General features: G+C 49.9%; 1 protein-coding gene across 1 annotated transcript; it reads right to left on the reverse strand.

Moving 5' to 3' along the window:
• Nucleotides 1–3,030: 3,030 nt before the first annotated feature.
• Nucleotides 3,031–10,675, reverse strand: PRDM13 (PR/SET domain 13). The gene is made up of 4 exons (XM_060030440.1): nucleotides 10,532–10,675; nucleotides 8,870–9,001; nucleotides 8,457–8,577; nucleotides 3,031–4,778 (listed from the first exon to the last, which is right to left on the reverse strand). Exons 1-4 carry the CDS (start codon nucleotides 10,673–10,675, stop codon nucleotides 3,031–3,033), a joined length of 2,145 nt encoding a protein of 714 aa, XP_059886423.1.
• Nucleotides 10,676–12,456: the final 1,781 nt, after the last annotated feature.

Here is a 12,456-nt window from a genome sequence, read left to right on the forward strand (position 1 = left end):
AGAGAAGCCACCGCTTGCTGCAACTAGAGAAAGCCCGCGCGCAGAAACGAAGACCCAATGCAGTCAAAAATAATTCTTAAAAAAATCTTTTGTTACAAAATATTCAGTTAAAATCTCAGGAACTTCCAGTGGCTTTAGTGTAACCTTCACAGTTAGCTGCGGATATCAGGATGAGAAGAATTGAGGGTTGGGGGCTGGGAGTGGAGAGAAAGGGATAGGAGACTGAAGGAAGTGACCTGAGAAACATTGTCAGCTGAACCACTTAAAATAAGTAATATTGTTACTGATTGTATATCACTGATTTGATTTCATCATTAAAATAAATAATTGCATTAATTATGTATGATAGTGTGCACACCCGCGGACAAATACAGAGGTTATCTGAGGCAACCTATGGAGGATTATGAATGATCTACGATTGAGAGCCTTTTAAATCTCTATTTAATTTTCATTTTTATGTTGGAATTTATTCTAATAACATAGTAGATATCAATTATAAAGGGGAAAACAGAAGGCTGGAGTTGTTTTATTAGATATTTATCAATTTTAATGTATTTCCTTTCCAAACTATTTTTAATTTATTTCTTTAAAGGCTATTTTCACACAAAACAAGTTATAGGACTGAGTACTGAGCTAAGAAATGGGAGAAGGAAACATGACTTTTATAGCTGTTAAAACTTCCTGTGTTTCAAATCTGGGCAGCCTTTCTCACTTTCCTTGAGGACTTACACGATCTGATTTCAGAAAAGTTTTCCAATATTTCTCTGTAAGTGTGGATTTGGTTTTAAGCTTTGCTTCAAAGGGCAGGACCATAATACTAAGTAGGCAGTGATAAGCCCTGGGCTCCTGGAGCCCAGGCTGAACTGGCAGATGCTTGGGTTCACTTCCAATTCTGTGTGGCAAGGCCATCACTAAACCTTGTTCCTCTGCAGAGAAGAAAGAATTGCAAATAGCATAAGGATCAATGGTAGTATCATTGTCACCATATGTAAATGTTAATCCACACATATATTTTGTTTCTCTTTGGGCTTTCTTTTACAAAGCAAAACATTTTCAGGTCAGCTGACACTAAAAAGCCTATAATTCCCAGCATAAGTTTTCCCATAGAAGAAATCTTTTTTGCTGATCACCGCCCATAGAACTTAGATGCCCTTCATCTCCCACCCATGCCTCCTGCCGCGATGGGTTAGAGAAAGTCCCTGCCTGCCACCCAGTGACTGAGGCCGTGTTCCCAAATGGAAGACAGTAGGTGGAGACTGCCACAGTACTCAGGATGCAGAAAATAAAGGACATTTTTAACTGAGTTAAATCATCAGGGTCATATCCAAGACCCTTTGGTGACCCACTAGATGCTTCCCACCAACCTCTGGGAAGAGCGCTGCAGACCTGGGCTGTTAGGGTACCTACCCTTAGCAGAGGAGTGTGACTTGTCCTCCTCTTCCTAGTAACTGCAGTGAAACCCCAGAAAGCATGTTGGGAGAGGGAATGGGAGGTAAAGGAGGTGTTTTCCAATTTTAGCCCACAAAATTATATTCTTTGTGATATCCTTCCATTAATTAGCATTAATTTTTTATACCCATAAAGTCACTGCTTCTAACTGTGCCTTCTAATTATGGGCCTCCCAGTAGTGACCTTGAAGAGTATACTTTCTCTTCTGTAAAATGGGACCCATTCAGACAGCAGGAGATCGTTGAAAGGTGTACATGGCAGGCGGGGGACCTACATAAAGCAGATAGATCAGCACCTCCAACAAAATAGATCCTCCTTTAGTATTTGTTGAATGAATATTAAACTGTACAAATCATAAAAGCACTATTCACGTTTCCTTTTTCTTGCTTCCCATGGGAAGTTCTGTCGAAGTGTACGTAACAAGAAATAGTGATTCTACAGTTCCACAGTTCTTTTTGATGAGAAATATTGTGTGTGGGTGTGTTTTTCCTTGAAGGTCATTAGCTTTTTTCCATAAAGATGAAAACACTTAGCATGATTAACAATGGTTTCAGAAAACAATTGTTTTGCCTGCTAGCTGGGAGCCTGTGAAATGCACGTATTAAAAATTGTATATTTTCCTATTACAACAGTACTTAAAATTTATTTAATGAATAATCAAAGTATTCAAGTGTCCTCTAATTTATTGTATTATGGAGTCTCCTTGAAAACCGTTTTCAAATTAAACTATTTCTTTAAAAGATCTGCTGAAATTGCTAAGTGAACAAACTCTCATTCTTATCTTTATTTTTATTAAAGATTGCACAAACTGGAACCAAGACGAAAATACTGAATCCACTGTACATCATTCATTATAAAACAACATACATCACATTTGTACTCTACCAAATAGGACATTTTCTTTAAAATTATATATTGCGTGCTCTTAGATTCATGCTTTAGATATTTTACATTTGTCACTATTCTCTTATAAATAATTGCAACTTGACCAATTTGTACACCTGCTACCACTATATCTTCAATGCAGCGAGGCGCAGTCCTTGACACGAAAACAGATGAAATGGAAACAAGTGTATGGATGTCACATCTACCGAATTGTGACTACTGTTTTGCCTATGCAGTGAAATGCTAATGTAAAATACACACACAAAACGTCGTTTCAAAAGGCACAATTTTCTCCACAAAAAAAGAACAATTTAAAAATACGTGGCGGTTAAATTCGGCACCCTCGAGGGCCCTGTGGCTTCACATTAATGTGATCCTAAACTCCGAGAGCAGACCGCCTGGCTTGGGGGGTGACGGAGCCTATTCGCGGAGTACAGGAGCCTGCAGCGCGCTGAGACCCGCGGCCCTCGGTACGCTCGGAAGGCAAGATTTCTTTAAGCCACCTCGAAACCTTTGCTCAGAGTTTCAGCATCGGACCAGCGATTTCTCACCATTCCAAATGCGGCGCCCAACCAAAACAAAACCGGTTTTGTCCGCTGGGCCCTTCTCACCACCAGCAGTTCTTCTTCTCCCAGAACAGAAGCCCCTCTTCTCTCTGTCCACGGCCCCACACTCCCTGCTTCCCAGGAAGACTCGTTACGAGTCGCGCTCGCCACCGCCCCCGGCCTCAGGGTCGCTCTGGTCGTCGGTGAAGCAGACGTCCACGTCGCTGTCGTTGTCGCTCTTGGGCTCCCCCGGCTCCTGGGGGTAGTCAGGCTCCGCGCCCGGGCCGTCGGCCGCCTTGGCCAGCAGGTTCTGGCCGGGGTGGCGGGACTTGACGTGGCGCTCCAGATCCCGGCGGCGTACAAGCACCTTGCCGCAGAACTCGCAGCGGTAGGGCGTGTTGCCCTCGGCGTGCAGCCGGATATGCTTGTTGAGATTGCTGGGGTCGCCGAAGGGCCGCAGGCACACTTTGCACTTGAGCGGCTTGTAGCCCGTGTGCGTCCGCATGTGGATCTTGAGCCCGTACTTGCGCGAATACAGCTTGCCGCAGTAGAGGCACAGGTGGCCCGTCTTGGGCTTGCCCGCGCCGCCGCCCCCGCTGCTGCAACCCCCAGCGCCACCCGCCGCCACGACGGCCGCGGGCAACGTTCCCGCGTCCAGGCGGCCGCGGCCTTTCCCGGCCGCCATCTCCGACAGTTGCTGCGTGTGCATGGCGATCTCTCGGTCGATGGTAGCCAGGGAGCCCAGCTCGGCCGGGCTCAGAGCGGTCGCCGCCGCCGCCGCCGCCGCCGCGGGTCCACTGAAATAAGAGAGGGACTCCGGATACTTGAGCAGCCCGCCGAAGTGCAGTTTGAGCGGGTAATAAGTGGCAGCGGCCGGTGAGCCGTAGAGTAGCTCCCCGTTGTAGACGGTAAAGGCCGGCATGACGGCGGGCAGGTGGCTGCACTCGCCACCTGGGTAGCCTTTGAGGCCGCCTGCGTCGAGGGCGGGCAGCACGCAGCGCTCAAGGGGCAGCCCGGCCGCCGGGGGCAACTGCGCGTAACGCGCTCCCGGCAGCTCGGCGGCTGCGGGAGGGGCGCGCTCCACGTGCTTGAAGGCGGACGCTTCTTCTGGGGGCCCAGGGAGCAAAGGGAAGCCGCGCAGAGCCCCGGAGCAGGGCAGGCCAGGAGGAGGCGGCGGGTCCCCCGCGAGCAGGCATTTGGGGTGGTGGTGGTGGTGATGGTGCGCATGGTGGTGATGGTGGTGGCCCGCTTCGCCCGCCGCCGGGTTCTCCCCGCTTCCCGGGCGTCCGCCCACCCGGCCCCCGCCCAGCAGCCTGCTTAAGGCCAGGCTGGCCCCAGGTTTGCCGCCGCCCTCCTCCCGGTAGGGGTCGCAGTGCGCGGCCGCGGCTGCCCTGGCCAAGCCAGCGGGCTTGAAAGCCGAACGCACGCCAGGATAGAAAGCCAAGCCGCCGCCCCCCGCTGGGGAACCTCCCACGATGCCGAGGAAGTGGCCGTGTCCCCGGGCGGCACCACTCATGTCCAGGATGCGCTCTGGCTGCTCCTTGCCCTTCTTGGACGGCCCCCACTTGGCCAGGGGTGGCGAGGTGGCTGAGGGCGCGGAGGAGGCCTCGCGCTTGATGCTCTCCCGCGCTCCGCAAGCCTGGAGGGCCGGCGGGACCTGCGGGTGGGCCCGAAGAGTGCCCGCCGGGGCGGCCGCAGCGAAGTCTGGCGCTGGGGGTTTCGGGGAGAGGCGAAGGCCATCCGCCGCCGGGGCAGCGCCTTGGCGAGCCGTGTGCTCGTGGTGCAGGTAGGCGCGGCCCCCGCCGCTGCTGAGCACACAGTGGAAACGTAGGTGCGCCTTAAGGCTGTTGGGGTATCTAAACGTCCTCCAGCAGTACCAGCAAATGTAGCGCTCCTCCCCTGGGCGAGAAAAAGTGAAAAAGCGACCCAGTGAGAAGCAAGCAAGCGAGAGAGAAAAAAAGCGCCAGCGCGCCCAAGGCAAAGCCCAGGTTTTGACCAGCAGTATGGGAAGAAGCAGGAGTATTCTTGGGTTCCGGCGAATAAGGGAGTTCGGTAGCCCCATTGTAGCGAGGACTCCGAGAAGCCCCAAATGGCCAACTTTGTCACCATCTCCATCCTCTGAGACTACTCAGGGGCCGAGAGGGGTGACCTGGGCCTTTCCAACGAAGACTTCCTCCGGGCCATGCGAGCAAATCTTCCTTGGGAGGGCAGCGCTCAGGCAGGCTGGCCAGGGAAGAGCCGAGAGCAGCTGTTGCTTTAAATCAAGTGTTTGGGGCTGTGCTGGGCCTGGGCCCATCTGTTGGCGTTTGCAGAATAGGTGGCGTATGTCAAGGAGTTTGGGTAAACTGAACAAAGGCCAATCTAATGGTCGTGAGCGCCTCATTACCAGGCGAGACAATATCCTGTATGTATGGGCCATATGTAATCATTCCTTTTCATAGAACAATGTCTTTTATGTCCACTACCCACCCTCCCCACCCCCTCCCAGCCTTAAACACTTTGCCTGAGGTTTTCCTGGAGCGTGACCAACTGAAGGACCACATAGGGACTATGATTTGCTATTCTTCAAAATTATTTGTATCTTTATTTCCTCTTTAACTCCATTTAATTTGATGGGAGAAAAGAAAAAGTCTTATGTCCCGATATTCTAAAAACAGAAGGATGATGTTGCATTACCTTATCAGTTGTTCCACCTGGTAATTAATTAACTCCTAGATAGCTGCACAAATCCAAGCTTAGTAAAGTCCTTGTAAAATATATATGATGTGTGTGTGTGTGTGTGTGTGTGTGTGAATAATATACTCAACTTTTGATAAGTGCACCATTTTATATCAGGGACTATATACATGCTTTTGGCATCAAACCTTTTTTGTGTGTTTAATATTATTAACAGTTGTTTTTAAATTTTGCTAGGGTCTATGAACACAATCAAAAGACACATGTATGAAACAGATTTTGATCACATGGTAGAAGTTAATTTTTACTCAAAAAGATCATGTTACATCCCTACAGAGAACAACGAGCTTGCAATTGGATGTCTTTTTTTTTTTTTTTTTTTTTTTTTGCGGTACGCGGGCCTCTCACTGTTGTGGCCTCTCCCATTGCGGAGCACAGGCTCCGGACGCGCAGGCTCAGCGGCCATGGCTCACGGGCCCAGCCACTCCGCGGCATGTGGGATCTTCCCGGACTGGGGCACGAACCCGCGTCCCCTGCATCGGCAGGCAGACTCTCAACCACCGCACCACCAGGGAAGCCCTGGATGTCTTTTTAAATGCTGTGGTTGATCAATAATACTGAAGGGAAGGATGTCTATGAGAAAGAAGTTAGTTGAGCCACAAGGAAGTATCCAAAGTAAATGTCAGTTTCATTAAATGTAATGGGAAAGTTAAATTTTTCCTCCTTGCACACAAGTAGCTTAAACTACTAAAACATTACTACAGAAACAACAATGGGGGGAATTTTCAGATATTCCTCCCTTCATGTATTTTGCTTCTGAATTTGTATAAAGCAAGTAGTCCTCCCAAATAACTAAGGTGGAAGTTCAAGTAAGGAGCAGATTATTCCAGCTGAAGCCAAGGTAGAGCAGAACGAAAAAGAAGGGAAGAGGATTTGCCTATGTGCCCTATCCTAATTATCTATGGAAGACTTAAACAAAAATCAATTCAATATTTCTGTTGTATTGAACAGCCATGTAAAATAAATCTTCATAAAAAGAGAGGGAGAAGAGACTTCCTGAGTTCTCTTGGTGGGTATGTTGATTTAATATATTAAGTAACCTTCTTCCTGCTAAGTTCAGAACCTCCCTCTCATCACCCCTTTTTAAAGAGAGCACTTTCAGAGGCTGCCCTAGAGTGACTCAGCTCAATGCAAAGCCAAGTAAGCTTTGTTCCTAAAACAAAGAGTCAGTATTTTTGTTAATCTTACTATGGAATTGAAACCCACTGGGGTTAGTCAATATTGGAAGAATAGCAGTCATTCCTACTTATTTCTTCCTCTTTCCAAGGTTTAAGCAAATGTATGTTTTCTGTTTCACTGTGTTTTTTTGTTTGTTTGTTTATCCTAATGAACTGACATGTTCTCTGGATCCTGAAATCCAACCTATGCCAAAAGTACCAAACACACTTCATAAGTGATTTTGCCTCCTCTCCTGGATGTAACTCTAAGGTGGTCAAGATTTCAAGCACCTCAAAGCTGTGGAAATCAGGGTTCAAAGTAACCCACACATTCCCCAAAAGGAAAATGGTGTCTCTTTTGATATCTGTGACCATATGATGTTTATAGGCTCTATTGACTGAAATGAAAACATGAGGGCCACCACTCAAAAAAGTTGCTTTTGTACTATTTGAGAGTGTCTAAAGAAGGGTGTTCTGTGCAAAAATTCCTGGCCCCCAAAGGCCAGGAGTCCTTGAAATTGTTCTATAGTGGCAGATTTGAGAGTTTTCCACTATGGGGCTTTTGTCATGTTTCCCTTTTACTGGAAGAAGTTGACAAGAGGATGTAATGTGATGCAAGGAACAAACTAAGATAACTTTTATGAATACTGTACATACAGATCTACCCACAAAATCAATAGAATTAGTTTACAGAAGACAGTGACACTCTGAAGTGAAGTGATTCATCATTTTGAATTAACTTCATTCTCTTATTCATTAATTGTTTCTTAAGTCCCACACTAGTATTGAGATCTTTAACTCTATTTCTAAAGGAATGAGATTGAGCAGGAAATTCAGGAGAATGTGTTAAAATAGTTGACGGCATCCATGATGTTGAGTTTAAATATAACTGTGTCTTTAGGAGAAATTACAAAACAAAAACAACTGGCAAAGAACAAAGAAAGTCATGGAAGTGTTGTGCAATAACAAGGAGTCTCAAGATCTTAACTATTTTAGCACCTCCCAGCCTTTTTCCACAGGAAGTGTTCCTCAGTGTTCTAGGGAAGGTTTGAAAATGTTTTTCTCTTTAGTTACTGCACCTTAATTTGCATAAATCCGCTCTTGGCTTTGGAAGGGGTCAAATAAATCTGAGAAGAAACTGGGATACATCCCAGTTTCGATTTAAGTAGGGAGAGGGAAATGAATAAATACCATTTAAATGGAAGGGCCTCAGTACCTGCCAACTGACCAGCTGTAAGTACCGTAATGCTTCTAAAATGCTGTAGAAATACGTTACTTTCCTCCAAACCAGTGAATAGATGCCCCTCGGTTTGAGTTACACTTTTTGGAGCTCATGAGGTGGTTACCCTAACACTACGTTAAAGCATCTTTATTGATTCTTAGGTGAGTAAATAACTGTCTCTTTGGGTATGCAATCAGAAAGGATGACCTGCATGAAATTCACGAAGAGTATTTTTTCCCTGCCATCGAGAGCCAGATTATTATGGTTTGTTTTTATCATTTACTGTTGATTTAAAGGAGGTAGTGATGACGTCGCCTCTGCCCACTCCGACAGGGAGTATGAATTCAGTTTTACACAGCGCAGGAAAAAGGCCCTTCAAGTCTAGGGACGGGCCCAAAGACCGGAGGAGGGCTGGACTCTCGCCTACCCGCGCTGACCCGAAGGCTTTCTCAGAGGCGGTACCTTTCTCGTCATGCGTCGGAGTTGCAGTCGTGGGGATGTCAAACCACTGCGCCAAGGAGTTGGAATACCACACGGTCAGCTCCTCCCCTGGCTGGACGTCTCGCAGCGCTCGGTAGAAGATCTGGGACGCAAGGAACAGGACAGCTTGCTGTCATTTCCTGGGTAATCGGTCAAAAAACAACTGAGAGGAAAGGTTCCATTCCGCGCCCTGACTCTGTGTGACGCTGGGAAAACTATTGGACCTCTCTGAACCTCAATTCCCTCATTCTTCAAACCGGGAAAATAATAGTATCTACCTTATAGGGTTGTTGGGACGTTTAAATGAGACCTCTAGCTAAAGTGCTTTGCTCTTAATATCAGTGACTGTTCGGTAGATAGAACTGGCAGTGGGGTGGGGGGGAAGCCCACAGTACCTGTCCTCCGGGTAAGTCTGCAATAGCTTCGAGAGTCTGTTCCTGGGGGTTCCTGGCTGCCCGGATTAACCCTATCCACTCCAGGGGGGAGCCCCCCGACTCGTCCACCAGCTCCCCTCTCACCATGCGCACCTGCAACACAAGCAGTGGTCGTTCTCCCCCGTGCCACGACCAGGCCCACAACCCATCGGGCAAGTGTATCCTCCACCCCCAGCCGACTCAGGAAAATGGTTGTGCTCATGTTGGCCAGACCGCTGTGGGCTGCTGGGAGGAGAGTAAGTCCTTAGGAACCTTGCTTGGGGGAGGGAGGAAGAGGGGAGGCTGGCTAGTATAACAGTTCCCCCCCCCCGCCGACCCCGCCCGTCTTGTCCCACTTTGACAGCACGAGGAGTGAAAGCATCCTGCCCAAGCGCCTGGGCACATCTCGTGCCAAGACGTCTCCCACCCCCACCGCATCTCTCCGTCTCGCAGTTTTAAGAGCAGCCCCGACACCGGGCTAGAGACGTTTCTAAGTCAGTCCCAGAACGCAGGGTGTCCCGCGCCTCTTCTCTTGCCTCCGCATTCCAGCGGCACCGCACCAAAACGCGGAGCTGCACGCGAGCCCCGCGGCGAAACTGAACAAAGCGGCCGCGCGCTGGCCGGCCATTTAAAAGCAATTAAAGCGCGTTTAAAGAAGATGGAGCGGTGCACGGCGAGCCCGGCTATACTACTCTGGGGAAGAGGATGATTGCGTGATGAGCCAGATGCGGGTCCCGTCGACCGGGCCCGGAGCAATTCCTTACAAGAAAGCTGTAGTCTAAAGTCCTCTTCCCAGTCACCCCTGCCCACGCCACCGGACTCCTGCCTTCATTCCTGGTGTCAGTTGACCGACCTTCGCCCGCTGAGACGCCTCGGGGCGGGCGGGGGCCTGTTAGAACCTCTCTCTGGTCGGGGTTCGCGACGCTGTTCGGGAAGTCGGAGCGAGCGTGTTGGCCCTGACGCCTCCCAACTGCGATTCTGGCCCCTCCGAGCCCGGCTGCAGGCGCTCAGCCCCGGTGCCCCTCGCGGCTGGGCGCTCCTCGTCCTCGGAGTCTGCGTCAGAGCCACCACCTGGCGCACCCTCTCTCCATTCACCCCGAACCCGCAAGCAGACACCCGTGGAAGGAAACACCTGGGGAGGTTCTAGGAACTGAGAGTACCCAAGGATAAATTTTTCGGAGACGATGAGATCAAATTATTTGAAGTCAAATTTAAGCCTCAAATTAGCTCATTGAAGGGCAGAAGGTAAGAAAAGTCCTCAGCGCCTGTGAGTTGTATAAAAGAGAAAAGGCATATTTGCCAAGAGAGGAGAGATGCGGCGGGAGGAGGGGTCGCCTCTGCGAAGAACACCTCAGCGCTCCGGGGAAATCGGGGGTTCCGAGTGGTCCCGGCACGTAAAGAGCCCCACGCACCCCACCCGGGGGCTGTCCCCTCTCAGCCACGTCCTCTCCCCTAGCCCGGCCCACGTCCAGCTCTCGGCTAGTGCGACTTGTGGGAAATGATCGGAGTCCCCTTCCAACTGGCAGAATTGGCAGATAACGACTCAGTCACCCCTTTCCTCCCCTGGCCCTATCCACCCCTTTCCTGGAGGGGATAAGGGGAGGCGAACGAACGGCAGGGGGCGGAGGTCGGAATGGCTAATACCTTTTTCTTGGGCCCGGGTTCCCTGCGGTCTGACAGGTACTTGCCCAGCTTGAAGGTTCCAGGCACCGGCCCGAGGCGCAGGCCGGCCGGGATGCAGCAATCGGCACTCACGCTGGTGGCCGGAGCGCGAGCGGCTCCGTGCATTGCTGCCGCCGCCGCCAGGCAGGCGCTCGGGCGCACTGGGTCCTCGGCAGGGCGCGAGCGACAGAGCCTGAGCCGCGCGCTAGCTGGCTAGCCGCGCCCCGACGTGCGTTCTCCGCCCTCGGAGTGACGCGGCCGGGCCGGCACTGCGCCTTTTCAATCTGGGCGGGCGCCTTTTGGCACCGCTAGCGCAAGGGCGCGGAGTTTGGTGAGAGAGTTGCGCTGCAGAGCAGCTGCAGAGTCCCACCCGAGAGGGTCACATGGAATGGTTCCCTCAGCCCCCTGCATAATCGAGGCCTCTGAATGGCTGGCGCACAATGGTCCAGGCGACCTTCCCATTCCTAAAAATCCAATTTGTCAAGGGCGAAGAAAAGGCGCTGGTGAATCAAAGGTCCGGCGGGACCATTAATCCTCAGCATGGGGCATTGTCCTCGAGACAGTTACGATATTTTAAGTGACAAATCCACTGTATAATTTCTCCATAAATTTTACTTCCTTTTATTGTTCACCGACAAACCAGTTTTGGGAAATAAGTGACTACTTTAAGTCTACTTGGCTGATTCCTTTGAGCCTTGATCTACTTCAAAGATTTTTAATTCTCTCCCCTTGGCTTTATTGTAAAGGAGATTAAACAAAGAGATGGGGACTGTTTGGAGGACTTGTTAACTTCTATTGATTTCTGGCGTGTGCCATACAGAAATTAGGCAGGTACTTGATGGGAAAACACCAGAAAATACCTACACTTTTTAAATAACGGCCGTATTACCATTTCAGGGGATTGGGTTCAGGCCAGTCCTCTATTTAGAACCGCTTTATCGTTCCCTCTGTCCTGTTTCGCCCCGAAGTATGAAGCGTCCGGACTAGTTTTGGGAGACGAGGTCAGTTGTTCATCTCTGCTCCCGGATGCACCCCAGGGCCGCACTTTCTCTGGAGAATGGGAAGAGGCCGCAGGACCGGACGCTGCGGGGGTTCGCGTGCCCTGACCGCACCCGAGGTTTGAAGAGGGGTTCTGCGGGCTGGGTTTTTAATCATGTCTCCCCTGCACACCAACCGACGACTCAAGTCCTGCACGCTTTTTTTGTATTTTTGAATTTTATTTATTTTTTATACAGCAGGTTCTTATTAGTTATCTATTTTATACATATTAGTGTATATATGTCAATCCCAATCTCCCAGTTCGTCCCACCACCACCACCACCCGCCACTGTCTCCCTCCACCCCTTGGTGTCCATACTTTCTTCTCTACATCGGTGTCTCTAAGTCCTGCACGCTTTTAAGTTTAAAACGAGGATGAATTCCTTGGGGCTAATTTCCCCAGAACCAACACACCAGACTTTTCCTTTAAAAAAAAAAAAGGAAAAGCACTATAGCAAAGGTCACAGAAAAGAGGGCGAGGTGGGCGTTGATAACCTCTGCCTTTAGCCCAGTTCGTAAGCTAGGAGAACGAGTACTTCGTTAAACTAGAATGTTCCTCGTTTTCTTTTAGGGAAACCTCCGATTTGCGTGGGGACAATTATTTTCATAAGTTAGGCGAGTGATCAATTTCATTAGATATTTGTGACAGTTCTGCCCTCACCTGCCACGTGCTGCTCACCCCGAGCACCACTTCCCAAATCCAGTGGACCGGGACACGAGGCCGACGTGGTATTCCTGGAGAGGACTGAATGACTCTGTGTTCGGGCCTGGTGTTGGAGGCCCAGCCACTGTACAGATGGGCAGAGGACTCCCCGCTGCCGCCACGCCGAAATCTCCACCAAGCTCTGCCCGCGAAACTGCGGTTCTTA

This window comes from Delphinus delphis, chromosome 14 (genome assembly GCF_949987515.2).
Source record: "Delphinus delphis chromosome 14, mDelDel1.2, whole genome shotgun sequence".
Classification (NCBI taxonomy): Eukaryota; Metazoa; Chordata; class Mammalia; order Artiodactyla; family Delphinidae; genus Delphinus; species Delphinus delphis.